The following is a 27,742-nucleotide window of genomic DNA, read 5'->3' as shown; positions in this document are numbered from 1 at the left end:
CGTCATCTAGTCCAAACATAGATAGAGATGTGAGAGTGAGAGTGAACACCCAGAGGTCACCCGAAGTCAGCCTCTCCCAAGGCCATTCTTTGGCAGACATTTGTGTCTAAAGTGTGTTTTCAACATGAAAGGCTCCTTATGTAAATCACAGGTTCTGAAGCTACTGTGGGCTGTTTTTTTAGTTTAGTTTGTTTTTTGTACACCCAAAGACCTGAAAATGGCTCAATGATATCCAGGAATGTATTTAATAATTGATCCCAATTCTATAAATCAAATTCATTAAATCAAAGAATACTTTATATAGTTGGATACCATCTTTTCTGTTTTGTGGTCTTTTTTATTTTATTTTTTTAACTTTGTTTTTAGTTTCAGTTTAGGCAACTTCACAGAATTAAAAGCATACATTTTTCTTACAACTGCTTTTTTTTCTTTTTTTACACAACCTCAGCTGTTTCATACCTTCACAAAATATACATATATATTATACACTCATACACACAAACAACTTCACATACATTTACAAGTATTCACAATAAAACAAGGAAATAAAATACTACAAGTATTCACCATAAAACAAGGAAATAAGTAGCGAGACAAAAATAACAGAGCGTCGACCACAATGGGAAGTGAACAAAACCGAGAACAGACATGACTGGAGACAGAGGAAAGAGTATGAGCACATCAGAAGGTCTGGGGAGAAGTGAATTCAGTGAGTCGTTACTCGAGATTCCGAAACCTGCTACCTCATTAGTAGAGGCAGTACAGGACTCCATCTTTTACTAAATATGTTTGGTTGAAGCCTCAGGCATAAGTAATTTGTTCCATCTGGTAAATGTCCCATACTTTTTCCACCCACATACTGTATGTTGGCGGGGCTGGTTTTAGCCATTTCATTGTAATGCATTTGATGGCCGCTGTAATGTTTTGTGGTCTTTAATATTGATACAATTTAGTTTCAACAGTTTTTGAGTCAGAGTATGATATAGTTCAGTGATATTGAATCAGTGAAAAAAAAAGAATTAATCAAGTCAGAAACTTATTAAGTGTTAGCTAATAATGCTGATGAAGATAAGCAAAATATAGATATATCCTACATATTGAGCAATAGAAGGAATATTTACTGTATGCCTCACAGCATCTCGTGAGGAACAAATATTCCTTCTATTCTATTTTCACAGAAATCAGAGAATTCCTGTATGAGGAATACATGTGGGAAACAAATGTTCCACAAGACCTGCTGATAGATCTGTTTTATGAATCAATAGTTTATTATGATCAGAATTGTGTATCATTTTGTATAGTGATGTTAAATAAATGTGCAACAGCCTCAAGATGTGGACAAAATGTCTTTATGCAGGTCAAATAACAAACCTTGAAAGATAGCTGACAGCATTAGGGCCAGAATAATATTTTGAATTTACAGGCGCCTCTCTAAACAATAACAAAAACCAAGCCTCAATAAATTGTTAATCAGTCTTCATGTTATTGGCAAAGCCCTTTGGCATAGAACGCCTGTATCTGACAATGGTCAGGGTCCAGGGCAGGGACAGCTGCAGCTCCAGAACTCATTTCAATTGACTAACATGACCCTTGTCACTGGTCAATCGGATACACATGGACCTGATAAATAACACAGCGCTTCCAAGATGATCTTTTGAAAATAGCAGATCTACAAGCTCACAAGGCTTTGATTTTCAAATGGCTGCTAAATGTGTATAGGGTGGTGTAAAGTGGTTAATGTTTGTTTTGTAATAATAATCTAAATCTATAAAGTAACTAGTAACAAATAAATGTAGTGAGTGAGTAAAAGTGCAACAATTTTATCTGAGATGTAGTGAAGTAGAAGTAAAAGTATTGAAAATACTCGTAAAGTAGGCCCGCCCCAGGGCCCCCGCCAGCCGACGGATATACATAACAAATTTAAAGAGTAAAAACAACCTTTATCGGGTTTCATACTTTCTTTCTTCTTTCTTTCCTTCCTCAGGGTTTTTACTGTTTCAAGGAAAAGATGAAGCCATCACATGCTTTCAGCATTATCTCCTTTCAGGAGGATATTATCTAACGTAACAGTAAACCATTGGGTGGGGGGGGGGGGGGGGGGGGGGGTGATGTTGGGTGTATGGCACATTCTTAGAGTAGGGCACATGTTCTCCATCGGGACGTCCTGATTGGCTAACAGGTGGTGATCAGCCTCTAAAAGTAGCAGCTAAGCGTGAAATTGAATCAAACGCATTGACTACCTGACAGTCACCAACATGGACAAGCAATGGATATTATGTCTCTCTGTTATACTTCTATCTCTGGCACAGGTAATACATTATGGATTTGTTTTTATTTGCCTTTTAAAAAGGTGCTGACTGTATTTAAAACTTGAATGTTTTAAAAGGTTAATATGAATGGAATATTCATAAATATAGAGTGTCTGTTCAGTTACAGGGCTTTCCCCATCTCTCCAACTCTTTGGTAAACAGAAAATACATTTCAGTTGTTGGGTTACACATTTCATCCAATCAGGAGAGCGAACACAGCAGAGATCATTTATCAGCTTGCATTGCAGTTCCAATTTTGTCTTCTCATTAATTCATTTCCAAGTACTTCCAATTCCACTTGATTAGCCTGTATCCTGCATGAGTTCTCTCTCCTGATTGGATGAAATTGATATTCCGACTATGGAAATGTATGTTCTGTAACTTCTGTCTACAACAGAGCTGGAAAGATGTGCAGGAGACCCCTGTAATTCAACAAACACGCAATGATTGCTATGGGAATATAGTAGTATAATGTTAAAATAAACAAACAAAAGCTTCATTCAAATACTCAAACATAAATGCTGTGATTTTACTCAGACATAAAATTAGATCTTTGTTTGCACTAAGTACATGTGATGTTTTCTCATTTACACTTGCTTTTGCCCCCAGGCTCAGTTGCCCACAGGTGAGTGATCTGTCTTATTTTGTTGTTATTCCAATTATTTGTTGCAATTACATGTGCACTCTGCTGTGATATATTACTTGAACCATTTAGACCTGAGTCTGATTCTAAAAACTCCTTAGTTGTAATAAGCTGTATACTTATTTTTTCCCTTTCCCAGGTTGTGTTATTACTTCAATATCATCTCCCTCTGCATCGTCATTGCAAGTTGTTTGGGACCCTACTACTGGTGCGACACAATATTTATTGGACGTCAGAGTTGTCAACTCAACAAGCAGTGCTCCAGTTGTGCTGACTTCTGTTTTAAATAACAGAAAGGTCCAGGGGCTGAGACCAGGACGTTTATATAAAGTGACAATAAGCGCTTACCGGTCTTTCACGGTACTGTGTCAGAGCATGAAGATGTCATGGACAGGTAAAATTCTAATTTCAAACTTAACATAAAAATAAATCACTGGAATCACAAATGGAATGAAAGAGAACTTGCTGCACAACTTACTAACTATACATCGTTGGTATTACTTTCCTACAGTGCCGGCTAGGTCCAAATTAACCCTTTCCGAAGCCATTTCCAGTACCTCCATAAAGTTTGAATGGACCGCCGTGACAGGGGCGAAAGAGTATTATGTGGTTGTGTTGGACTATAAGACCACAGTACAGATCTTCAACCAGAGCTTCACAGCCACCAGTGGACAGGTGGATGGTCTGACTCCATCTACAACCTACAAATGCTATGTTTACTCCTCTAATAGTGCTGGCATGGGAGCCAGGAGTGGACCTAAGATAATCACAACACGTAAGTCATGCAGCAGCATCAGAGTTTTAATGACTAGTTGCCCAAAATACAAAATTGGTTAATAATGTCAGCGTGCAAACTATTCTACAATTAATGACCTTGTACTTGTACAGACTGAGGCATTTGCATATCTACTAATCTAACAATGGATATTCTTCCCTCACAGTGGTACAGCCACCTACAGATGTGAATATTATGCCAACATCGAAAAGCACAGCCAGGGTTACCTGGGCTGCTGTGAACAATGTCCTGATGTATCAGGTGACCCTTAGTGACAACGATGACTCCAGCATCACCCAGATCGTCCAAAGAATTTCAGCCACAACTATGGAGATTACTGATCTGCAGCCTTGTTCAAATTACGTAGTTAGCGTGTCATCAGTCAACAACTTCCTGAAGGCCGGCGAGCCTGCTAACGTCTCACACACAACCAGCAGTGAGTATTTATTGATCATCTGATTATCAGCATGGTTTCCACCATCTGCATTGATGCACTGAGATTTTAATCAAAACTCTTTAAAAAGCTCTGTTTATCTTTCTCTTTCTCTCCAAGTCATAAACAAAGTGAGTTCGATCTCAGTGAACTACGACTGTACTGCGAGCACTGTGACGGTGACCTGGGGAGCTGTGTTTGGGGCCAACTCCTACAAGGCCACGGTCATCGACGGCACGGCCGCAGAACTCAACTGCACCTCCGCCTCCACTAGCTGTACCATCAGCAGTCTGAAGTGTGGTGAGAGGTACCAGGTCCGCGTCACAGCCATCTCCGACGACTGCCAGAGCGTCTCCAACACCTCCACCTTCTTCGACACAGGTGCGTGTGTGTGTGTGTGTGTGGTGCGGGGGCGGGGCACAATCACATGGACCTTTCAAGAACATAGAAGTGTATTACTCTGCCTTTCTCGGACGTTTCTATACCGAGAAAGGCACACTGTCACCGTGACCGGGGACCAAGAGCCCATCTAGAAGAGACATTCTTCTAGTGTGTAACCTAGATATGAATGTGACATAATCTTATGTTTTAAGAAGACAAAGAGATAAAAGGATCCTGCTCTCTGTAGGCTGTATTAGATAACACACACAGACAATGCGTTTCTCTACTGGGACTTTCACTGGATACTGTAAAGCTTGTAAAACTGTAGCCTATTTGTCATCAATGGTTATATTTTCTATATTGAGAACGGACTAGCCTACTTTAGAAGTGGATTAACCAAACCATGCATTTCTAAGTGTCCGAACAATAATTCAACATGGAATGTTGTCTTAGTTTTCCCCGCCACAACACACAACCCAGTGATTCTAACTAATCTGTCTCTTCCCCATTCTCTGTAGTTCCATGTGCGCCTGCTAACGCCTCAGCATTCCGGGAGTGTGCCAGTAACGTGGTGGTCTTCAGCTGGGAGGCCACCCACAACACTATCCACTACTTGGCCAAATCTGTGAGCAGCGATGGGGTGGAAGTTCAATGCAGGACCACCGAAACGTCATGCTACTTCACAGACACTCGCTGTGGTCTGTCCTACAACTACACTGTGTACGCCATCAGTACAGAGTGTAACAGTGAAGTCAGCCCCCCTACAATAGTACGCGCCTGTGAGTACTAATTTATTGTCTTTTTGATAGATTTGTGTGACAATAAACTACTATACAGAACACGGAAACAATTGACAAAGCTACATGTATTGATTGAATACTTTATTAGTCAAAACTGTATGTAAACAGCAAGTGGTACAGTCAGACATTAATATTAAAACTATTTGAAACACAAAAATGTCATAGGGACTACTTTCCATTGTGGTCCTATGTCATCATCACACATCACTGAGCATACCTATTTACACGCACCTCGACAGTGGGTGCAGGGCCAATAAAGCAATCATGGAAGGCGTCCCCAGGTTGTTATGCTGCATTGCCTAATTTTCCATTGTCCTTTCTCCCTCTCTTTCTTCTAGCTCCATGTAGACCAGAAAATGTGTTGACGTTGTCAGACTGCCAGTCTGACAATCTGACCACGAGCTGGGATGATGCGGCCGGTGCTGAATCCTACCTGGTGGAGGTTTATGGGAACAACGGAGACAAATATCATTGTACCAATACCTCCAACAGCTGTGTTGTGGCTGGTGTTTCATGCGGTGAACACCTCAGCGTGTGGGTCACTGCCATTGCCGGTGAATGTGCCAACAGGGTGCTGGGACAAGCGGCTGTGACTGGTAGGCACTGGAAAATGTCTAATATGTCCCCTATAGAGCGTCGCAGTCCCGCCTCCTACCCTGGACCAGGAAATGAAACCCAATGCATTATTCTCATAGACATTTCTTAAAGTATTTATTTAAAGACGGTTACGCTGCGGACAAAGCCAACTCGAGTCGTGACAACTAATGACAACACAAACAATATTTTGGACCAAACAAATAATTACAAAGAAGAAAAACAACAAAAAAAGTGTTGTAACCTGCCGTTTTTTTCTTCTTTCTAATTATTTGTTTGGTCCAAAATATTGTTTGTGTTGTCATGAATTGTCACGACTCGAGTTGGCTTTGTCCGCGGCGTAACCGTCTTTAAATAAATACTTTAAGAAATGTCTATGAGAATAATGCATTGGGTTTCATTTCCTGGTCCAGGGTAGGAGGCTGGACTGCGACGCTCTATTAACATCTATTACAGCATTAGTTCCCCCAAACTAATGGCGTTTAGACTCAATTGACCTGCAATTATTCAGTCTCCTACCGGAGACTAAGCCGGTCATCAAATTATAGGCTTTGGAAATAACAAAAAATCTCCATGAATTCAAGGCTTCATGGGGTGTGTAATTGATAGAAAATAAGTAATTTCTTTGGTGAATGACTCCTTTAATATCATGCATATATTTTTGGGCCTTTTTCTGCCTTTTTGATAGTGTACAGTAAGCTGATGGGACGAGAGAGAGATGGGGAGTGATTAGCAACCTAGGTGCCCAGACCGCTAGGCCAGCCTGGGCCTTGAAAAACATTTTTGAATAGTTCAAATAGCCAATCTACAAGCTCACAACGTGTCAATGTATTGTAGATTGCCTTTGAACAATTGTATAATGTTTTCAAAATAGTAAAAAAAGCAACAACAAAAAAAGCAAAGAAGTTTAGGGGTAAGGCACTGATGAAAATAGGGCCCACTATCATATGATGATTGATGATAATTGATGAAAATCTTCTCTTCTCACCCTCCCAGCACCCTGTAGTCCCAACGTGTCTACTATAGCGGTAGACTGCAACCCACATTCTGCTATTGTCAACTGGACATCGAGCAACGGAGCCGTGTTCTACATTGCTACGGCTCAGCACGCCAACGGCATGGTGCACAGCTGCATGTCATTCCAAACAAATTGCATCATCGACGGCCTCGACTGTGACCAAAGTTACAATGGCACCGTCGTCGCCACTAACTTGAAGTGCAACAGCACCATCACTGAACATGTGGGGTTTACAACAGGTAGGAGGACAGAGGGAAGATTTGTCCACATTACATGGAATGTCTCTTCTCATCACATGGTAGACAACCATGACACTGACCATTGTTGCACCATAGACATAGAAAGGTAGACGCCTCCTTCGGCTCTGGGGCGTGTGTACTCAATTTGAGGGCAAGCTTCCACGTTGGTGCTTCACTAGTCTCGCGTAGCCAGACAACTATTGCCGCTTACGAGAGGCAACATTCTGGCAATTCAGGTCTGACATTCAGGTCGTTCAGGTCTGACGTTCAGGTCTGACATGTCCCGGAAAAGACGCGCTGTGATTGGCCACCAGTAGTCTTGTGTGGCAGCATGCCTTCCGCACTTCCGTCCTCACGTTGATACACATGACTCCAATGAACTGCAGCGGCCAATGAGACATCTATTTTTTTTTATCTATGACACTGATATCATATCAAAACAACATTTAAAGACATGTACTACATGTGGTATTGGTGGGTGGCTTTCATACTCACCCACCTATACTGCCCTGTGACTCATACTCATGAATTCAAAGTGTCATAGTATTGAACACACCCATACCCAGAGAAGAGCACATCCTCATGCAAAGTCCACTTTCTGAACAGTCATTGTTTGCTGACCTAAAATGATGACCTACTGTAGGAGAGTTTTATTGATTGTGACATGAGAGATATGGCTACGAATGAGTCTGTGATCTCCTCTGTCACTGTGTCTCTTTAGTCATTTCACTCTTTGGAAGGTCATGCCAACTGCAATGATAGCATAACATAAATCGAATCATGTGGATCTCGGGATCAAACAGCAGGAAGTTTGGTTTTCAGCCTTATCCGAGCCCCATTGACTTCCATTATAAAGTAAAGTTACATATTTCATAAAGTATGTCAGTCAGACACATAACACACACCCTAATTTCTTTTCCTGCCTCTTTTCCAGGACCCTGCGCTCCAAGCCACGTTCAAGCGGTCGCAAACTGCACATCCAATAACGTTGATATAAGCTGGGAGCACCATCAGCCCACAGGCAGCTACACTGCAGTCTTACAGGACTACAGCAGCTCTCAACTCAACTGCACCTCCGACACACTCAACACATGTGAAATCCTCTCAGTGCCCTGTGGGAAGGCGTATGACGTCACTGTCACCTACAGTGATGGAGTGTGTTCCCCCGCCTCAACACCCATCAACCTGAACTCAGGTAGAGCCTGCATGCTTATGGATGGGTGTCATGTTCTTGAGCAGTTACACTGCAAAGTAAAACTCTTTAGTGAATTATGGTTTAGTTATTATTTTCTTTTTTCATCACATAACCTTTTATGAAAACTCTTTTGCATGGCGGCTCAATGTCTGAATGCATAAAATCCATAAATGCAAGCACGCGTCTCACAATGGAAGATTTAGGTAAAAGAGAAATGAGACTGTAAACGCCATTGATTGCAGAACTTTATAAGGATCGCAGACTGTTGTATGTTTAAATTCACAAATAGAACTAATGTGTACATTGTGTAGTAGATTCTTAGGATGTAGTCCGGTCCTGCTAGAAGTATTCAATTTAAAATAACATAACGAGCCATTTCGTCTATTAACTCTTAATATGCGTTCCACATTTCTGCTTTTTCTCTTCCCAGTCTTGTGTGCCCCAGAGAATGTCAGTGCCAGTCTGACATGTCCCAATACAGCCCATGTGACCTGGGTAGGAAGCGCCACTGCCTCATCTTACAATGTGACAGCAGTGGGAGAGGATGGTGACATACATTACTGCCTCACCAACAGTACCAGCTGTCAGATACTCAACATGCACTGTGGCCAGAACTATACCATCACAGTGACACCATATGCTGACTCGTGTGCTGGGAATCCAAGTATTCCTCAACACTTCATTGCAGGTACACAGAGAGAACAATACATACAATCTTAAAGCTGTACTGATCTGTCTCCAATCAGTCTCCAACAGACTAATTTGGTTAGACCATTTAAGATTTGATCAGTTCTATGAAACATGAAAGAGAATAATCTTTTTGTCTCTCCACTTCTTCCCTCCATCTCTCCAGGTCCCTGCTCCCCCAGTAATGTTTCTGTGTCTACAGAATGTGGCCGTAGCACAGTGTCCTGGTTCCCTGTTTCAGGAGCAGACATGTACATAGCAACAGCAACTGCACATGATGGACATAACCACACCTGTAACTCAAGCTCTGCAAACTCCTGCTCTTTCACTGATCTACACTGTGGTGAACACTACTCTGTCAGTGTTGTAGCTGTTGACAGAGGTTGTCACACCGAACCAAGTCCAGCTGTGGAACTGAAAACGGGTGAGAAGATGTTCACCAGAGACACTGTAATGTTGCTTTTGACCTCTTAGGTATTTTTTTCTGTTGAAAGTATACTTATTTACATATAATTTATGCAAATATATGAATGTATGTCTGAAATTAGTAAAGGGACAAAGGAAAGAATAAGCATCACCACCATAGAATAACCAACCCACAATGTAAAGTCATTTAGCAATTCGGAATGCATAAACAACCTATCATTCCACTCCAACCTTGCACTTTTACATTTACATTGCATTTAGTTTCATGGTGTTTTGGAGTCCAGGTTTGTTCTCGTTTATAGGCAGTTCATCATAGTATTGCTGTGTAATGTTAAACTCTATATCCATCCTCTCTTTGTAGTGCCATGTGTTCCTACCAACGTCCAGGTATATCCTGACTGCATCAGAAACACTGCTGTTGTGTCCTGGTCTGCAAGCAGGGGGGCAGTACAGTACTCTGTTTCTGCCTGGAGTAATCACAGCAATTCCATCCACCAGTCCTCTGAACTCAACTGTACTCTTACAAGCTTCACATGTGGCACCAATTACAGTGTAGCTGTCAAGGCTATTAATGGCAAGTGCTCCAGTGAACCAAGTCAGGACCTGGTATTCAGCTCAGGTAAGAGATTGAGAATGCACATGCATAGGGCAAAAACAGACACACAAAATACTGTCATTTTATCACGGTGGCAGTAAATAAACATTGGGGTTTTTTTTGGCAGTAAAAAAACATTGTTTTTTACTAAAAAACATTGTTTTTTACTGCCACCTCTAGATTATCAGGTGAATTAAAACCGGTCCACTCTTTTCTCCAGTCCCTTGCCCACCACAGGATGTACATGCTTGGGTGAACTGTTCGTCTGATGCCATGGGGGTTTCCTGGAATCCCAGCTCAGGTGCCCTCTACTACACGGCTCTTGCCACTGGCGGCGGAAGTCATTTCACATGCACGTCTTCCGACGACACATGTTTCATCGAGGATCTGCCCTGTGGGAATACTTTCTCTCTACAAGTCATGGCTCACGCAGAATACTGTGACAGCCAGCTCAGTCTACCAGTCAACGTCTCATCAGGTATGGGCACGGTCATGACACAAAATATCTCTGAATGCTTTCGTTCATTTTGGTAATAGTGGTGATGAATCTCGTTTGCATGTCAAAACTCTCAATCCTTTTAGCCCGTCACCCAAAACTGAAATTCTCTCCCCCGGACCTAAACTAGTGAAAATAGCAGATCTACAAGCTTGCATTGCGTTGTGAGCTTGTTGTAGATTGGTTATTTTCACTACTACTTAAATATTTGTTTTCTAATTTAATGAATTTATTTCTTCGTGAAATTACTGAAAGAAATAAATATATTATTTTTTCAAAACGCCACTGAGCAACTTCCATTGAAGTGAATAGTGGGGGCTATCGCTCCTCAATACGTTCTCTAGATTATATTATAGCTCTATGGTCCAGACGAACCAGTGATATACAGTATTCTAACCAACCATACTGCCTCCTGTGTGCATTCTCCAGCTCCAAGCCAGCCCCAAGGCCTCCGTGTCTTCTTGGACTGCCTGACCAACACGGCCACCGTATCGTGGGACGAGGCCTCACTGGCAGAGATGTACACAGTGACGGCCGTGGGTGGAGACCACACCACAAACTGCACTACTTCCACCAGCACCACCTGCATGGTGGATGATGACCTGGCCTGTGGTGTCCTCTATACGTTCTCCGTCACCGCCACCAACAGCCTGTGTGACAGTCGTCCTAGTTCCACCATCCAGTTACAGACAGGTAACATCCCCACAGAACTCAGCTTTCTCTGCACGGAAATATACACATGAACACACACGGAAATATACACATGAACACACACGGAAATATACACATGAACACACACGGAAATATACACATGAACACACACGGAAATATACACATGAACACACACGGAAATATACACATGAACACACACGGAAATATACACATGAACACACACGGAAATATACACATGAACACACACGCGCAAACACCAATAGACTAGATGCTCTATATCAGTGGTTCCCAAACTTCTCAGGTCGAGACTACGTGACAATAGCAGATCTACAAGCTCATAACGTGTCGCTTCGCGCCACGTTGCGACCTTGTAGATCGGCTATTTTCACTACTTTCACTACTATTTTCAATACTACTATTATTATTTTTATTTTATTTTTGTATTTGTTTCTTTTGTTTTGTTTCTTTTTTTAATGTTTTAAATACATATATTTTTTAAACAATCCATTCTTTTCCCCAGTCCCTTGCCCACCACAGAATGTACGTTCCTGGCTCAACTGTTCCTTTGACACCATGGTGATTTCCTGGGATCCCAACACAGATGACCTCAACTACACAGCTACTGCCACTGGCGGCGGAAGTCTTTTCACATGCACGTCTTCCGACGACACATGTTTCATCGAGGATCTGCCCTGTGGGTATACTTTCTCTCTACAAGTCATGGCTCACACAGAATACTGTGACAGCCAGCTCAGTCTACCAGTCAACACCTCTTCAGGTATGGGCGGTCATGCCACCAAACCTGTAACTATAAATACTTTATTAATTCTTTGTAATAATAATGGTGATGAATCCAGCTTGCATGTCTGACTCCTCATCTTTTTTTCGCTCCACTTCTTCCCTCCATCTCTCCAGGTCCCTGCTCCCCCAGTAATGTTTCTGTGTCTACGGAATGTGGGCGTAGCACAGTGTCCTGGTTCCCTGTTTCAGGAGCAGACATGTACATAGCAACAGCAACTGTTCATGATGGACATAACCACACCTGTAACTCAAGCTCTGCAAACTCCTGCTCTTTCACTGATCTACACTGTGGTGAAACCTACTCTGTCAGTGTTGTAGCTGTTGACAGAGGTTGTCACAGTGAACCAAGTCCAGCTGTGGAATTCGAAACAGGTGAGAAGATCTTCACTAAAGACAGACACTGTAAAGCTGGGTTCAAACTAGGCGCTTTAAAAAAGAAAGAACAGGCAGCGCCTTTTTCCATGATGAGACATGACCAAAAGGGACCACATAGTGGCTGTTCTCATAAGGTGCTGGAGTGAATTCGGAATCGGATTGATGCTGATTTTGACCTATTGGTTATGTCCCTGGGAGAGAGTTTAATTAGATTAGATTAGATTAGATTGAATTAGATTGAAAATTATTGAGAATTACTATGAACAACACATCATGTTTCCACTCGGCATATAAACTGATTTCTTTAAGACACCTTGCTCTGAGTCTCTCCCCAGAATCAAATTGTGTAAATGTTTTACTTCATGACATCTCGTTTTTGTTGTGCAATGTTTAATTCTTTATCCATCCTCTCTTTGTAGTGCCATGTGTTCCTACCATTGTCCAGGTATATCCTGACTCTATCAGCAACACTGCTGTTGTGTCCTGGTCTGCCAGCAAGGGGGCAGTACAGTACTCTGTTTCTGCCTGGAGTAGTCGAGGCAATTCCACCTGCCAGTCCTCTGATCTCAACTGTACTCTTACACACATCACCTGTGGCTCCAAGTACACTGTAGATATCAAGGCTATTAATGGAAACTGCTCCAGCAACCCGAGTCAGGCCCTGGTATTCAGCTCAGGTAAGAGATGAATATACACATGGACATGGTTGCACACAAAGAAAACACTTACACTGTATACTTTTCACCCTGCCACCTCCAGATTGTCGTCTAATGAAAACAATCCATTCTTTTCCCCAGTCCCTTGCCCACCACAGAATGTACGTTCCTGGCTCAACTGTTCTTCTGACACCATGGTGATTTCCTGGGATCCCAACACAGATGACCTCAACTACACAGCTACTGCCACTGGTGACGGAAGAGTTCTTTCATGCACGTCTTGCAACAATACATGTTCCATCGAGGATCTGCCCTGTGGGTATACTTTCTCTCTACAAGTCATGGCTCACACAGAATACTGTGACAGCCAGCTCAGTCTACCAGTCAACACCTCTTCAGGTATGGGCGGTCATGCCACCAAACCTGTAACTATAAATACTTTATTAATTCTTTGTAATAGTAATGGTGATGAATCCAGCTTGCATGTCTGACTCCTCAATCATTCATTGAACTAAATTTCCTCCCATGTGCATTCTCCAGCTCCGAGGCAGCCCCAGGGCATCTCCGGGTTCTTGGACTGTATGACCAACACAGCCACCGTATCGTGGGACTCGGCCTTAGGGGCAGAGATGTACACAGTGACTGCGGTGGGTGGAGACCACACCACAAACTGCACTACTTCCACCAGCACCACCTGCATGGTGGATGACCTGGCCTGTGGTGTCCTCTATACGTTCTCTATCTGTGCAGCCAACGGCCTGTGTGACAGCCGTCCCAGCACCACCATCCAGTTGCAGACAGGTAACATAACATACCCACAAAACTCTGCTTTCTCTGAACACACACATGAACATGTACACACACGCAAACACCAATGTATAGTTTATATGAAAGTGTTTCTCTTAGAAAAGCAAACTTCAAACCCCTGAATCTCCCTTCCCTTTAGCTCCATGCCAACCAGTCAACCTCTCAGTTGAGTACAACTGTGCCAGCCTGTCTGCACTACTGTCCTGGACTCCCGCCACTGATGATGATGTGGAATACTTCGGCTGTGCCCAGGACGACAGTGACAACATGGTGTGCTGTGACAGCTTGGACACAAACTGCACCATAGAGGGTCTTCAGTGTGGAATCCATTACAACTTCACTGTACTGGCCTCAGACGGGACATGCAACAGTTCTGTCAGTGACACAGTACGGATTGGAGCAGGTAGACAATCTACTGTAACAGTTGTACTTCTCAAACACTTGCTGAGCCATTCAATTCCATAAGATGGTTTCTGTATTCACATTTCACCTTGTGACAACTAATGTATTCATTCCCACTCTCTCCTTTAGGTCCCTGTCCTCCAGACAGTGTACAGGTACGGCTGATGCCACAGCAACTGCAGCGCCAGGTTCTGCGCTTCAGCTGGACAGAGGTCCCCTGTTCAGATGTCCAGTACCTGTTGACTGTGACAGGAAGTCTCCTTGGGGACAACCAGACCTTGTTCGACCTCTCGTCCCATCCCACAACCTCGACTGCCTATGAGATGCCCCTGCCCTGCGGTTCATCTTTCCTCGCCAGTGTAGGAAGCAGTAACTGTGGTGGCAACAGTGGTCCATCAAGGACTATCAGTGGAATAACAGGTACACTGAGATTTTTACATATTGCTCAGAAGTGTGATTGTGCTGCTCAGCTGAGGCAGAGTTATCACAAAAACAAAATTACTAAACCACAACCCCCCCTCCCCTCCACCTCACAGCTCCTTGTCCTCCAACAGGAGTGACGTACAACGGTGATATCTCCTCTGCCACAGTCTCATGGAATGCTTCTGTACATGCCGTCACATACAAGGTGTATGATGACAGCGTCCCGCCAAAGTCCCTGCTGTGCAGCACAGGCAGCCTGACCTGCTCCGTAACCAATATCCAGTCCAGTCACCTGGCCGTCACAGCCAGCAACGAAGGAGGGGAGAGTGAAGGAACACATGTCACATCTGGTACGCACCTTTGTTCACATTCATGTTAAGAATGCTTCATAGCACTGGCCCTCTATGCTGGTAATGGAAGCCCAGACTATTGCTAGGTTTCTATTTTGCCATCTAGTTCACTGGTTTCCAAACACTGGGTCGGGACCCATTTGTGGGTCGCGGGCACATTTTTATGGGTCCCTTTATTTTTTGTTGTTGTTATTTTTGTTTTTAATTATTATTATTTCAAATTAACATAACAAAAATAAAACACAAAACAAAGAAATTCCATAAATTAGAAAACAAATGTTTAAGAAATATAGTGAAAATAGCTGATCTACAAGGTCACAACGCGGCTCGAAGCGACGCGTTATGTGCTTGTAGATCTGCTGTTTTCACCAGTTTGGGTCCCGGGCAAATGTCTAATCTCTCTTTTGAGTCACGGGCTAAAACGTTAGGGAACCACTGATCTAGTTCACAAATGTCACATGGTGTGTCAGATCTGAATAAGCTTGTCCCATGGACCGGAGATGTCAGAACTGTTACTTCACAGAGTGCCACAAATTCAATGTGCAGAGCAAGTTCAGTCAAGAAACTCTTTGCAGTTGCTGCCTGGTGGCCCCATTGCTCAGACAGATACATGATAGGTGCATGATCACATCATGTATACTTTTACTTTACATTATAAAGTATACATGATGTATGTGATCATGCACGGTACATCATTATCGACTTAATTTTATACTTCAACTTCTTTTTTATGGTCCAAAATAACTGGATATACGTTTTGTAGCAAATTGTAGAAATATTAATATTCTTTTGACATCTTTTTTAAATGTTGAATGTTTAGGCACGTTAAAAACATTTTCCAAATATTTGTTTTAACATTTTGGAAAGAATACCGTATACGTAGCCTATTTAACACCGAGGTAGCCACTCTTCCTTGGTGAACACCTATCCTGTTACTGTTCAGACTCCTTTTTTCTCCAATGACACACACACTACACAAATAGAGCACCCCATTTAAACAGGGACATTTGCATTGCTCATTCCTGCTGTGTTGTTGCCTCATGCTACTGCTGTGGCTAGGATTGCTGCTCACCGTTCGTCCATCACAGCTAAACACCTGTTGTTTTGGATCTGGCTTTATTATCAACCACGGGTGGGATTCAGAAGGCCCCTGTTTTGTAGGGAAGGTGTAGCGTGCTCCCTAACCCTGCCTAATAGCAATGTTGGAAAAATACCTTATTTTTTTAACTTAAGTATTAGTATCGATACATGCAAAAAAGGTACAAGTAAAATTCTGTGAAAGTACAAAGGTATTGGCATCAAAATATACTTAAAGTACACCAAAGTAAAAGTAATCATTATGCAGAATGTCCCGTTTCACAAGTACTCTTGAGTACATGTACTAACTTACTTTACACCACTGCCTAATAGCAGATCCATTCATGGTCAAATCATATTCATTATAAATGTTTTTTCTTTCGATTGATGAGTTGCCCGGACGGAATATCAAGTAAACAAAAGTCACAGATGGCAAATATGTTATGTGATGCCTTTTTCATTACTCAGGAGGACGAAGGAGGAGAAGAAGATCTTTCTCACTTAATAAATGACATGGACATGATCACCTTTGGACAGGTACTGACTGTGGAAGGAAAGCTTCATCCTCACTGACCTGAACTCAGATAAAACCTACTTCAATGCTGCACGTGTGTGCAGCCCTTCAGGGAAACTGGACTCCGGCTGCGCTGTACTGGATTTGAGGCCCTGAAAAGAGCTCCTGGGGACCTTCATTGGCTGTTGTTATAGGTCAAAAAGATGATAAGAAAAAAGATTTGCACTATGGAGGCCCCCAAAACACATACTGGCCCAGTGGCCCTCGTGGGGGTTAATACGTCCCTGGTTTCAGTGTATATACTGTATATTGAATGATTTGTGTGTGTGTGTGTGTGTGTGTGTGTGTGTGTGTGTGTGTGCATGTGTGTGTGACTGTGTGTGTATTCTACTGTGACTGATATAGGTTTGGTTCATTTCTATGCATTTGATTACCTTGATTACCTTGTCTTGACCAATTGTAACGGTTTGTAACAGTAGCCTACTTCACGAAGTACGAGCGTCATGTGAACCATGGCTAGTCACGGACAGAAGTTTGTTGTTTAAATGTAATTAAATCCCCACTGTTCCGAGGGTTTCCTCCTGCCGGTCCCAATCATCCCAGTGTGCGATCCTCCAACAGTGCCAATTGTCCTGCACTCGCGACTAATGGAATTTCTCCATTCTGCGACGCGCACGTGGGATATCGTTGAACTTGAGGAGTGATTTGGGAACATAGTCCCCTCCATTCTGCGACGCGAGGCAAAATGTTGACGTCCCAAAGCCAAGACTTTAGAATAAAGGACATTTGTTATGGATGTTATCACTTTTCCATAGCATTCCTCGAGGGTATAAATTAAGCATATAGCCTATCTCAGGCTTTATTAGCTACTAAATAATTTAACCACAGGGTATAAACATTTAATGGCTTAAGAAATGGCTACTGTAGCATCTGTTGATGCTTTAATGAACAAAAATGTAAAATTGTATATTTTCTGTGTTTTATATTTGACGATTTCATACTTTAATATTCATCACTTTTATAAAGTGTATTTAATAAACTATACATAAATGGTACAGTTGTACAGAGAATGTTTATCTTCAGCCTCATGAATGTATATGCAATATTCTCAAATAAAACTGAAAATTAACTGATACAAAAATGTGTTATTTTTTCCTGTCATCAATTTAACATTTACACACTAGTGTAAAATAAGAATTTGAAGGTTTTCAGAAAACTGTCTAGTGACTAGTTTTCTGAAAACCTTCAAATTCTTATTAAAGAAACCAAACAATGCCATTGCTACATGTATAGCAACAACGAATGACAGAGGTAGATCCCGGATTTAACAACGTATAAATTACAACAGGTCTAAATGGGTTAAATTAATCTGACACGAGTCTTTACGTAAAAGTTCATTGGTTTTTTCATTTTTTTTATTAGAAAACAAAATACAACAGAGCAATACCCAATGTCACAATAACACAATGTCAGCAGGGCTCACTGCATGGTACAAACTGATCCCCCACAGGCTGCTCTAGAGGATTTAAACATTCAGATCCATTTATGTACAAAGCCAAGAAACTTCAAGGGTGAAAACAAAATTAACAAACCCAAAAACAAACAAGCCATTAGAAAATTAAAATGCCTTTCGTTTCAAATCCGTTGACTAACAATGGTCTAGAGTAAGAGAGGTGAGAAAGGCATAGAAATTCAACACAAAACATTGCATTGGCCAAAGTAGACATACAGGTGTTTTGTCGTGCTAACATTTCAGCTCCTTCAACACAAGTGACAGCCTACGATCGAGTAGAAATGGAAGAGAAAGAGAGAAACAGGGGGCGTAGAAAATTATATTGCATTAAGGGGATGCTTTGTCGATGCTTGGGCGTTCACTGTGTTTACCGTGCTCGTTATTGGACTCTCGCTGCCGATGGCTCTTATCTTTGCTGCGGCTGCGTTTGTGAGAGCGATGTTCTGCCTCTCTGTCCCTGTCCTTCTCTCGGCTGGGACTACCCTCCTTTCTCCTGCTCTTCTCCTCTGGGCCTTCTGTTCTGCTGCCCTTGTGCCTCTTCTCTCTGCTCTTACTCCGGCTGGAGAGCTTGGCCTTTTTCTCCTCCCTGTGCCTTTCCCTGTCGTCTTTGTGTCTGCGTTCGTCAGTCTCCACCCTGCTCTTCTTGTCCTTGGACCTTTCCCTGTCACTGCCTTTATGATCTTTATGGTGATCCCTGTCCTTCTTCCTGCTCTTGTCGTTCTCCCCTCCGTCCCTCTCTTTGTCTCTGCGCTCGATCTTTCGCTCCCGGCTGCCACTGCGACTTTTGCGGCGCTCTCGACGATCTTGGTTCCTCTCTATGCTGCGTGACCGCCGTTTCTCTCTGTCCCCTCCTTTCTCCACCCTCTCCCTGTCCTTACCAGTACCTTCCCTCTCCTTACCAGTACCTTCCCTCTCCTTTCTCTGTCTGTCACGCTCCCTCTCCAGCTCGCGGTCAAAGCTGGGACCGTGGCGTTCTCGTTCACGGTGGTGGCTTCTGCTCCTCGACCGTTTGGGCGATTTCCTGGGGCTTGGTGTCCGTCTGGGAGTCCTGATGGAAGAGGATAACATTAGTAAGAGTGGTCCATACGGATTAATTTATTGCTACCGCCGTCTGGTGTCAAGCCAACTCAATATGACGGTGGTACCTATTTCTGTACAGTCATAAAATGCAATCCAGTGCAATGCATGGCGAACACTATCTTCCATTGGAGCTATTTCCAAGACTCAGTAATCTGAATAATTAGAAATTATTTTCCAAATTTCTGTCCTTTCTTAAAGTTTTGTAAACTTTCTTGATATTGGGTTTGAATTGGGCATGGTTATGCCCCAACAGGTGCAATAAAATCTGTGCTCCCACTAAATCTGCCTCTGAAACTGAGACAACTCATCTCTCTTTTTCAGTCTTTCATAAATATTACATGATTAATCCTTTGCTTCCATGATGTCAAGTCCAATTAAAATGATGCTTGTTTTACAATGAAAATGTCCCATGTTCTCATCAGGTGCGTGAAGAAAAGGAGTGTATATTTTTGTTTTCTAGGTTATGAATGTTCATTCTCAATCGGTTATTTTGTGGGTTACCTGGAGCGGTGGGGGCGCTCTGCTGGCCTCCCCGTTTCCATAGCTACGGGCTGCTCCTCCTCCTCTTGCACCTCCTTCTCGGGGACCTTGCGAGGTCGGGCCTTCATCTGCTGGTCGATCATCTTCTGCACAGGCACCGGGATACGGGGGAACAGAGTGGAGAACCACTCCAGTTTGGTCAGGAAGGAGCGCAGCATCTCCCCGATAGACATGACACAGCCACCTCCGGCCTTTACGTCAAGTTCCTGGGGGATAGAGAAGACAAGGATGAGCCATGTGAAACTTACTATAAAGACGTCAGCAAACACAAAAGTAATTGTTCAACCAAGCTCACTGGTTCCCTTTTCGATCAATTCTTGCCTTGAATCCAAATGTGTGATGACCAAGTACTGAACCTTCACCTCTGTTCATCTAGCTTAATATTTCATACTTCAATAAAGAATATGCAGTGTAAATTCTACATGAAAGAGAAATATAACGGCCAAAGCGTTTCGTCTTATCTGAACTGACTGGCTGGCTGTCCCCGGTCTCTGTATTTACAAAGTGGGCACTAATCCAAAAACCGCAACAAAAAGTGAATCTAGTAGATCTGATTTTTTTTTGCCCATTATGACATACCCAAAATACACCAGACAAATGCCAGGTGTAGCTAATCAGTGCTGAGGTGTAAACTAAAGCTGCGCTTAATGGTACACCTACAGTAATGACGCAGTCATAAATGCGGTGTACCAGGGCACCGCTCCGTGGATTTGTCTATAGTGATGGTTAAATATTCTAGTATATTTTATTCAAGGTCCATCCTTCCGGTAATGTAACACCAGAAATGAAGGGAAGGGGCGTGCATTCAAAAAGACAACCCCATTCTGCCAAAGAAAGAAGGGATGGGGAAAACCATGTCTTCCTTCTTCTCGCTCCAGCAAAATGACCCATTTAGACAGCTGCTATGTAGAAAAACTAGCCCACAGTGTAAGTACAGATTGGAGCAGATAGGTAATTGCACACCAGTTGAACAGTAAATCAGTTTGTATATGGTAGAGAACAGCCGTTTTGAACTCACACACGCAAACCAACAGTGCTGAGATACAATATCCAATTCACCTGCTGCACATTGGGCATCTAAAGAAAAGAACAGGGGAATTAGCCAGTTGGGTAGGATCGGCATATGATCAGTTCAAATATATTGCATTAGAACATGAAATTAGGCCTGGTTGCAACAGCCTGGTATTCAAATTAGCTTTCATAAATAAACCAAACAAAATAAATGTAATAGTTGTGAGTGAGATGTCCGTTATGTGTATGCTTGATACAAGTATAGTGTTGTGCAACAAGTCCTGATATATTGTCAAAGACAGTCAAGTGGGCATGCCTTCATTTATAAGACCACAATGAAAACAAGTCCCCAGGACTTTGTGTTATCCTTTTAGCTCAAATGTCTGACTGTACCTTGTGCTGTTTACATGTCTAATAAAGTATTAAATTAATCAATTCAGATCACATTGGCTTATAAAATGTACTCTGCATCACGTATGTACTTATTACTTACCCTGGTAAGAAAAACAGCAGTGCTGCAGTAGTGAGCAAGTAACTAACTACTCGACTTTAGAGGACTGGAACTGGGGGACAATTAAGCCAAATGAAGGCAAAGGTGAAAAATCAGCTATGAGCATCACAACGGTGTGGGAGTGGGGACAGCTTTGAAACATGGTGTCATGCAATTCCTGTGTTGTTACACTTGATATAAGAAGAAATGTTAAATTATTACCCGTGGCGACATACCTCCTCATCATCCAGGAAGCCATCATACCAGTCCACCAAATCTGGAGGGGGCTGAGTGTATCTGTTTGGAAACAAGAGCAGCGGCGTATGAGCATGCATGACCAATGAAACCAAAAGGACATTCAAGAGTACAAAGTGGACATGGTAATGTTATTCCAAAACGTAAAAAGCACAATACCTTATGTACATGAAGCCAAGTGCTCTGATGTAGGGCGAGTCGGTGTGAGTTATCAGGCCCATCACCTGCTTTCTTGTCAGCTTGAGGGTGAACAGTTTGTAGAGTAGACAGAAGGCGGTCGAAACAATACCCCCAGTCCCGACTCCACGCACCTGTTAAAAATGTCAAAAGGATCATGAGTTTGATAATACTTTGGGGTTAATTAATCTTAATGTATCCCCAAACAAATAAAAATTTGGAGCAAGGGCAGAAAGCACGTACTTCTAACTTACCCCTCCGCACATTCCAGTTTGGCCCGCAGTCTTTCTACTACCCTTTTCCCAAGGCTCGACGTGAGTCACCTGTGAAGTGGGGAATCATTACATTTACGTAATAAACAGGCTGCAAAGATGCAATCTATCGTTGACTGTGAAAGCAAAACTACCTGTGCCTTAGAGGCTACAGCATAAAGAAACCAGCATTCAACGTACAATATTGCCTACTCAACAAAGCATCATGTTGAGTGTAGCAATCATCGTTGATTCACGTTTCTTTCATCTCTCAAGACAGATTGTCATTATGCTAACAGACTGTTATCACCACTGCCTTTAACATGTTAAGAAAAAACACAGATGCACCCAGGAAGACGATATAAATAGAAAAATAATAAAACACTATTTTTTTAAAGGAAGACCATTCTTTTTACAGTTTATATGCCTGCTAACTAGACTTGGACCTCAGGTTTTTTTTATGTGCAGCGCACACGCACGCACGCGCGCACACACACACACACACACACACACAATAACGTTACATAACATACACGAATATAGTTGCCAATCTAGGGTTTTGTACATCACATTCTTCCTTCCCTATAGTTATACTGTAATTTTGGTTGCTAACCATTAGCTGCATTTAACAAACAACACCACCTCGTTAGCATGCTAGCTAGCATGAACTAGCCGAGCGGGAGATGATGTCGACCAGCTAGCACTTGTGCTACCTTGAAATAGATCTCGTCCACAACCTCGTGGTAGGTCTTGAGCTCGTACAGTTGCACTTTGAAGTAAGGGGAGGACAGCACGTTGGTGAGAATCATCGGGTTCAGGTTCATGGTCTTCTCGTTGCCCCACAGGGGCAATACGTTACCATGTTTAGCGCCGGGCGGCTTGCTAATGGTAACGGCCTGTGCTATCTGCTGACTCCCGACGTTAGCCATTACTGTGTGGCTGTATGGATGGATCATCCACCTCGGGCCACGCCGCTTCCTAAAGCTTCCACTGTCCGCTGTAGCTCCGATTTAGAACCCCATCGATGTTCAATCGTCGAGGGTGTCGGAAATCTCGAGGGGACGTTGTTTAATTAACGTGTGTGTGCGATCAATGAATTGTTCCCGACTTCCCGCCGTCGTAAAAATAGATGGTGGTTGTTCTCTGTTCTGAAGAGGAGGTAGCGTCAACAACGCGGCGGATGCTGCACTGGAGTAGTGGAGGAGCAATGTTGCCAGGTTTAGCGAGAGAAGCAAGCAAACCGGTCTACGAAAACAAGTCCAAAAGAAGCGAACCCTTCGCCATTCTCCTTTAACATGTACAAACCGGGTACAAACTACAGTGTACATTGCACAACACATGTATGGATGGTGTCGGTATGTAACATACATATGCTATTTGCTCACATTTTTTTTTAAAGAAAAATGTAATTTAAAACATTTTAACAACACAAATATTGTATGGGGGTATATTTTCTGATGGGGGTCCGCAGACAAATCTATATTAATGTGGGCTGCTTGTCTTGAAAATGAAACCCTCGTTTAAACAACACTAGGAAACAAGCCCAAAAAACCCGCAACTATTATAAGCAACTTCACAGTAAACAAGCCCAAAGTCGCTTATAATAAGTGTACATGGCAACACTGGTGGTAGTGGATATCCCATCATCCGTAGAGACAGTGGTGGACGGCACTGGTCGCGACGTGATTGGGTAGGTGGTTGTCAAGCGACCGTTTTTACCTATCGGAATCTTCAGCGGTTTGCTGGCCTCCATAATTATCCAATCACAGCGCGGTCGTCCCTACATGCTATGGGATTCTGTCGCTGGAGCGGTAAGTGCAAAAAACAAAACGTAACTTGTACGTCATTCTTCATTCAACCTATGTATTCGACCAACTGTACTAGAGAGTATAGGCTACGTAACGTTATGTAAGGTATCAGGCAGGCCAGTTATTTTCGAAATACAAGCTCAGATATAAATACCTCCTGACTCACTACTGTGAGGATAATTTAGCAGCAGTCAGTAGTAGCCTACTACTATTTATATATCTTGGTGGAAAAGGGTAGGCCTAATCATGTAGGCTATGTTAGATTACACTAAATTTCAGTAGGCCTACACAAGCACTTGGGTATTCAATCAATCATAATACTATGTGCATGATATCTATCTATTAGTGATGGGAGATTAATCGGCAAACACATCGGTATCGGCCAATTTTAGTTGTTTTTAGATTAATCGGCATCGGTTCGATTAATCAATCAGACCGATTAATTAATCGTTCCGATTAATCGGTCTGTCTTTACAGATAATTTGATAAACAAGCCCAAAGTAACAGATTGAACAGATCTACAAGCTCACAATATTAAATATAAAGGTATTAAAGTTAAATCTGACTTGCCTAAGCATGCAGTGCAGACACCCTGTTACATGTATTTTTCAGAATGGTCAAAATTATAATATTTCAATACAGAATGAGATCATATTGACATCGGTAATATCGGTTATCGGCCATAACAGCAATTAATTATATCGGATATCGATATCGGACAAAATGTCTCATCGGCACATCCCTACTATCTATAGCTGTTGCCAGACCTTGGCAGACAGGCACGGCCGTTTTCCGCTGTCTGCCGGCATCTTTTCCGGGTTTTTGTTTTTAGACAGCTGGTGGATGGAAAAGAAGCTCCACCCACGCGGCAGAATGCCGCTGGGGCAAGCTTTTCCGGCCTGTGTTCTGTTGTTTCATTTTAGGTTTCAAAATAAAAAAATTCAGAGAAAAACTAATTATACGTTAGTACCTGGGGGTGGTTAATTCTAGTAGGGATGCACCGAAAGGGAAACTCTTGGCCGAAACCGAATACAGGAAACAGTTGGCCGAAAACCGAATACTGAATATCCGAATATGATTAATATTATATATCTTTTTTCCTACCATTGCTGTCATGGCCGTACCTTAACTTAAATAATAATAACTATTATGGGTCCATAAAACATTTATTCAGCTCTTTTGAATGCATTAATTGCATACACTATTCGGTGATATATTTTCTGCCTTTCCAGGCCAAAACCGAATAGGCGGAAAATGCATTTTTAGCCATTTTCTGCAGCCGAATATTCGGTGCATCACTAATTTCTAGGCCTATTCATAGTCTGGATTTGCGGTGGTGAGGTGACCACTGGAGCTGTAATATAACATGGAGCGGTGGTGAGTAAAAACAGAGAGAAGGGCTGGGGAGAGCGGTGGTTTGCTCTTCACCGAAAATATTAGACTATGAAAAACGCTTCTATCGGACACTGAGGGCAAAACGGCATAATGTCAACGATTTTTGATGAGAGAATGACAAATTTACATATTTTTCATTTGCTTTATTGGAGTACATTTCAATATTGTTAAATATACAATGTCAAAGTTAAACACTTCATAATCACATTCTGCACCTGGAAAACACTGCCTGATATGACTTTTTATGAATAGACTTCTTTTATAACATCTACATTTGCAAAACAGAATTGTATAAAAGTATGAAAACACACAAATATAAAACATTCACACTGTTTACCCACATATATCGTAATTAATTATATACTTTATTTTCTTCAAGCATAGAGGAAAATTCCTTGTGCGTATATTTGGAACAGATCTACAACCCTAACCCTAATGTTTACACCTTGTGGTTAAATCCCAATATATATATTCTATAGATATTCTATATCCCTGGTTCCAAAACACTGGGTAGGGACCCATTTGTGGGTCGTGGACGCATTTTTATGGGTCTTGACTCATGAGTGGGGGGCTATATTTATTTTTCATTTCCTACATTTAGATTTTAATTATTATTTCTAAATACACCCCCCCCCCCCCCCCCAAAGAAATCCAAAGAAATGCTAAATTGATCATAAATTAGGAACAAATGCAATGATTTTTCTAAAGAATTTAATGAAAAAAAAGTAAAAAAAAACATTAAATCAAGTAATTCCATAAATTAGAAAACAAATTCTTCTCTCTTTTTCTTTTTTTTGTTGCTATTTTCACTATTTTCACCCGAGCAAACATCTGATTTCTCTTTTGGGTTAGGGTTCAAAAGTTTGGGAACCGCTGTTCTATATAACCTTGAGACATGTTGTGGAAACTTGGCTTTGGGATCTTAACGGATGCTTACACAACCATTCTGGTTTCTGAAACACTGCCATAAAGGAACACCTCTCTGTCTTCAATTTAATAGTACTAAAGTCTAATCTAATCATCAGAAATGACCCCCGGTCAACTGTTTACTGTACAAACAATATGTTTAATTGCGACTAGTGTTGATGAGGTCCTGTATGATATTGTATGTATTTAAATGTCTCGAAGAATCAATTACACAGGACCACAATTGAAACAAGCCCTTAGAGCTTTTTGTTTTATCTTTTTAGCACCAATCGTACCACTGCACTATTTGCAAACTGTAAATGAGATCTCCTTATTCTACACAGCTGATCTTCAGAAGACCCCCCTTAACCTGTTTTAACACATAGAGCATTGAAGTAGGTTCCTGGGTTCAGGTTTCATCTGGGTTCAGCAGGTCAGTGAAGATGAAGCTCTTTCCTTCCACAGCACCAGTACCTGAGGTTTACAGGTGATGTCCATGGCCAACGACGCAGTCAACAGTCAACAGATGTGTCACAGTCAAAGATCATCTTTGTGAGTGTAGAGAACAGAGAATCACATAAGTTTTGCTATTTGACTTTTGTTTTGTTTAAGTGATATATTGTGAAACAGCAGATCTCATCCCCAGGACCAGGGAGGGCCAGTGCTAAGAAACATTCTTAACATGAATGTGAACAAAGGTGCGTACCAGATGTGACACGTGTTCCTCCACTCTCCCCTCCTTCGTTGCTGGCTGTGACGACCAGGTGACTGGACTGGATATTGGTTATGGAGCAGGTCAGGCTGCCTGTGCTGCACATCAAGGACTTTGGCGGGACGCTGTCATCATACACCTTGTATGTGATGGCATGTGCGGAAGCATTCCATGAGACTGTGGCAGAGGAGATGTCACCGCTGTACGTCACTCCTGTTGGAGGACAAGGAGCTGTGGAGAGAGTGGAATGGATGTTATATGATAAGTAAATAATATGAGCGATAAATCTGCCTGAGCAGCACAATCCATCCATAAATGCACAAAGAGGCTTTTGAACAACAGCTAAAACACACGGTGTACATCCTCAATGCACCGGTGGTACCTGAAGTTCCGCTGATAGTCCTTAATCGGGCGCTGTTGCCACCGCAGGTCCTGCTTCCCACACTGGAGACGTAAGATGAACCACAGGGCAGGGGAATCTCATAGGCAGTCGAGGCTGTCCAAGCGGACGAGAGGTCGAACAACATCTCGTTGTCTCCATAAAGACTTCCCGTCACGGTCAGCAGGTACTGGACATCTGAACAGGGGACCTCTGTCCAGCTGAAACGCAGAATCTGGCTCAGCAACCGATGTGGCAACAGCCGAACCTGTACACTGTCTGGAGGACAGGGAGCTAAAGGAGAGAGTGGTTATTACTTATTATTACACGGCTTGGTTGAATGCTTGATTCTGATTGGTCAATCGTCAAATTCAGTGGTGTGTTATTTTCCGCTCTATAACAGACTGATGTCTAATCAAAGGCTCGGAGCACCTGGATGCAGCCGCTGCGCTGCTTGAATTTTATGCTGTACCCAACATGACAGCCATGTAAACTAACACACAATGTCATTTAACTAAACAACATGCTTTTGAGAATGTTTTTGAAAACATTTGAAG

General features: G+C 42.3%; 2 protein-coding genes across 4 annotated transcripts; one reads left to right on the top strand and one right to left on the bottom strand.

Annotated features, from left to right (window-relative positions):
- The first annotated feature begins 2,193 nt into the window (after positions 1 to 2,193).
- LOC306943976 (fibronectin-like) lies at positions 2,194 to 17,792 on the top strand. The gene is made up of 24 exons (XM_079530559.1): positions 2,194 to 2,309; positions 2,919 to 2,934; positions 3,092 to 3,346; positions 3,464 to 3,727; positions 3,894 to 4,163; positions 4,281 to 4,541; positions 5,060 to 5,320; positions 5,680 to 5,937; positions 6,932 to 7,192; positions 8,127 to 8,387; positions 8,818 to 9,075; positions 9,241 to 9,498; positions 9,862 to 10,119; positions 10,316 to 10,573; positions 11,021 to 11,284; positions 11,784 to 12,041; positions 12,179 to 12,436; positions 12,859 to 13,116; positions 13,237 to 13,494; positions 13,636 to 13,896; positions 14,042 to 14,305; positions 14,434 to 14,724; positions 14,841 to 15,077; positions 16,623 to 17,792. The coding sequence occupies exons 1-24, from the start codon at positions 2,256 to 2,258 to the stop codon at positions 16,664 to 16,666; spliced, it is 5,586 nt and encodes a 1,861-aa protein (XP_079386685.1). The 5' UTR covers positions 2,194 to 2,255; the 3' UTR covers positions 16,667 to 17,792.
- A 263-nt stretch (positions 17,793 to 18,055) lies between these two features.
- prpf38b (pre-mRNA processing factor 38B) lies at positions 18,056 to 23,193 on the bottom strand. Of its 3 annotated transcripts, none has more exons than XM_079529970.1 (7): positions 22,699 to 23,193; positions 21,989 to 22,057; positions 21,717 to 21,868; positions 21,539 to 21,599; positions 20,861 to 20,878; positions 19,763 to 20,007; positions 18,056 to 19,229 (listed from the first exon to the last, which is right to left on the bottom strand). In XM_079529970.1, the coding sequence occupies exons 1-7, from the start codon at positions 22,939 to 22,941 to the stop codon at positions 18,509 to 18,511; spliced, it is 1,509 nt and encodes a 502-aa protein (XP_079386096.1). In that variant the 5' UTR covers positions 22,942 to 23,193; the 3' UTR covers positions 18,056 to 18,508. The 3 variants fall into 3 exon arrangements, with proteins under 3 accessions (XP_079386096.1, XP_079386098.1, XP_079386097.1); XM_079529972.1 differs by having other exon boundaries at positions 21,978 to 22,057; positions 22,699 to 22,717; XM_079529971.1 differs by lacking the exon at positions 20,861 to 20,878 and having other exon boundaries at positions 22,699 to 23,192.
- Between the last annotated feature and the right edge of the window lie 4,549 nt (positions 23,194 to 27,742).

Source organism: Electrona antarctica (genome assembly GCF_951216825.1).
Source record: "Electrona antarctica genome assembly, chromosome: 19".
Taxonomy (NCBI): domain Eukaryota; kingdom Metazoa; phylum Chordata; class Actinopteri; order Myctophiformes; family Myctophidae; genus Electrona; species Electrona antarctica.
This window is presented reverse-complemented; position numbering and strand designations above follow the sequence as displayed.

Excerpts from the sequence above, each read along its gene's own strand:
- LOC306943976 (XM_079530559.1), top strand. The coding sequence starts at position 2,256 with ATGGACAAGCAATGGATATTATGTCTCTCTGTTATACTTCTATCTCTG. Across the intron at positions 9,076-9,240 it reads TCCTCAACACTTCATTGCAG|GTCCCTGCTCCCCCAGTAAT; the intron begins GTACACAGAGAG and ends CCATCTCTCCAG. Across the intron at positions 13,117-13,236 it reads GGCCCTGGTATTCAGCTCAG|TCCCTTGCCCACCACAGAAT; the intron begins GTAAGAGATGAA and ends TCTTTTCCCCAG.
- prpf38b (XM_079529970.1), bottom strand. The coding sequence starts at position 22,941 with ATGATCCATCCATACAGCCACACAGTAATGGCTAACGTCGGGAGTCAG. Across the intron at positions 22,058-22,698 it reads TGGACGAGATCTATTTCAAG|GTGACTCACGTCGAGCCTTG; the intron begins GTAGCACAAGTG and ends CCCACTTCACAG. Across the intron at positions 21,600-21,716 it reads CTTGGCTTCATGTACATAAG|ATACACTCAGCCCCCTCCAG; the intron begins GTATTGTGCTTT and ends GTTTCCAAACAG.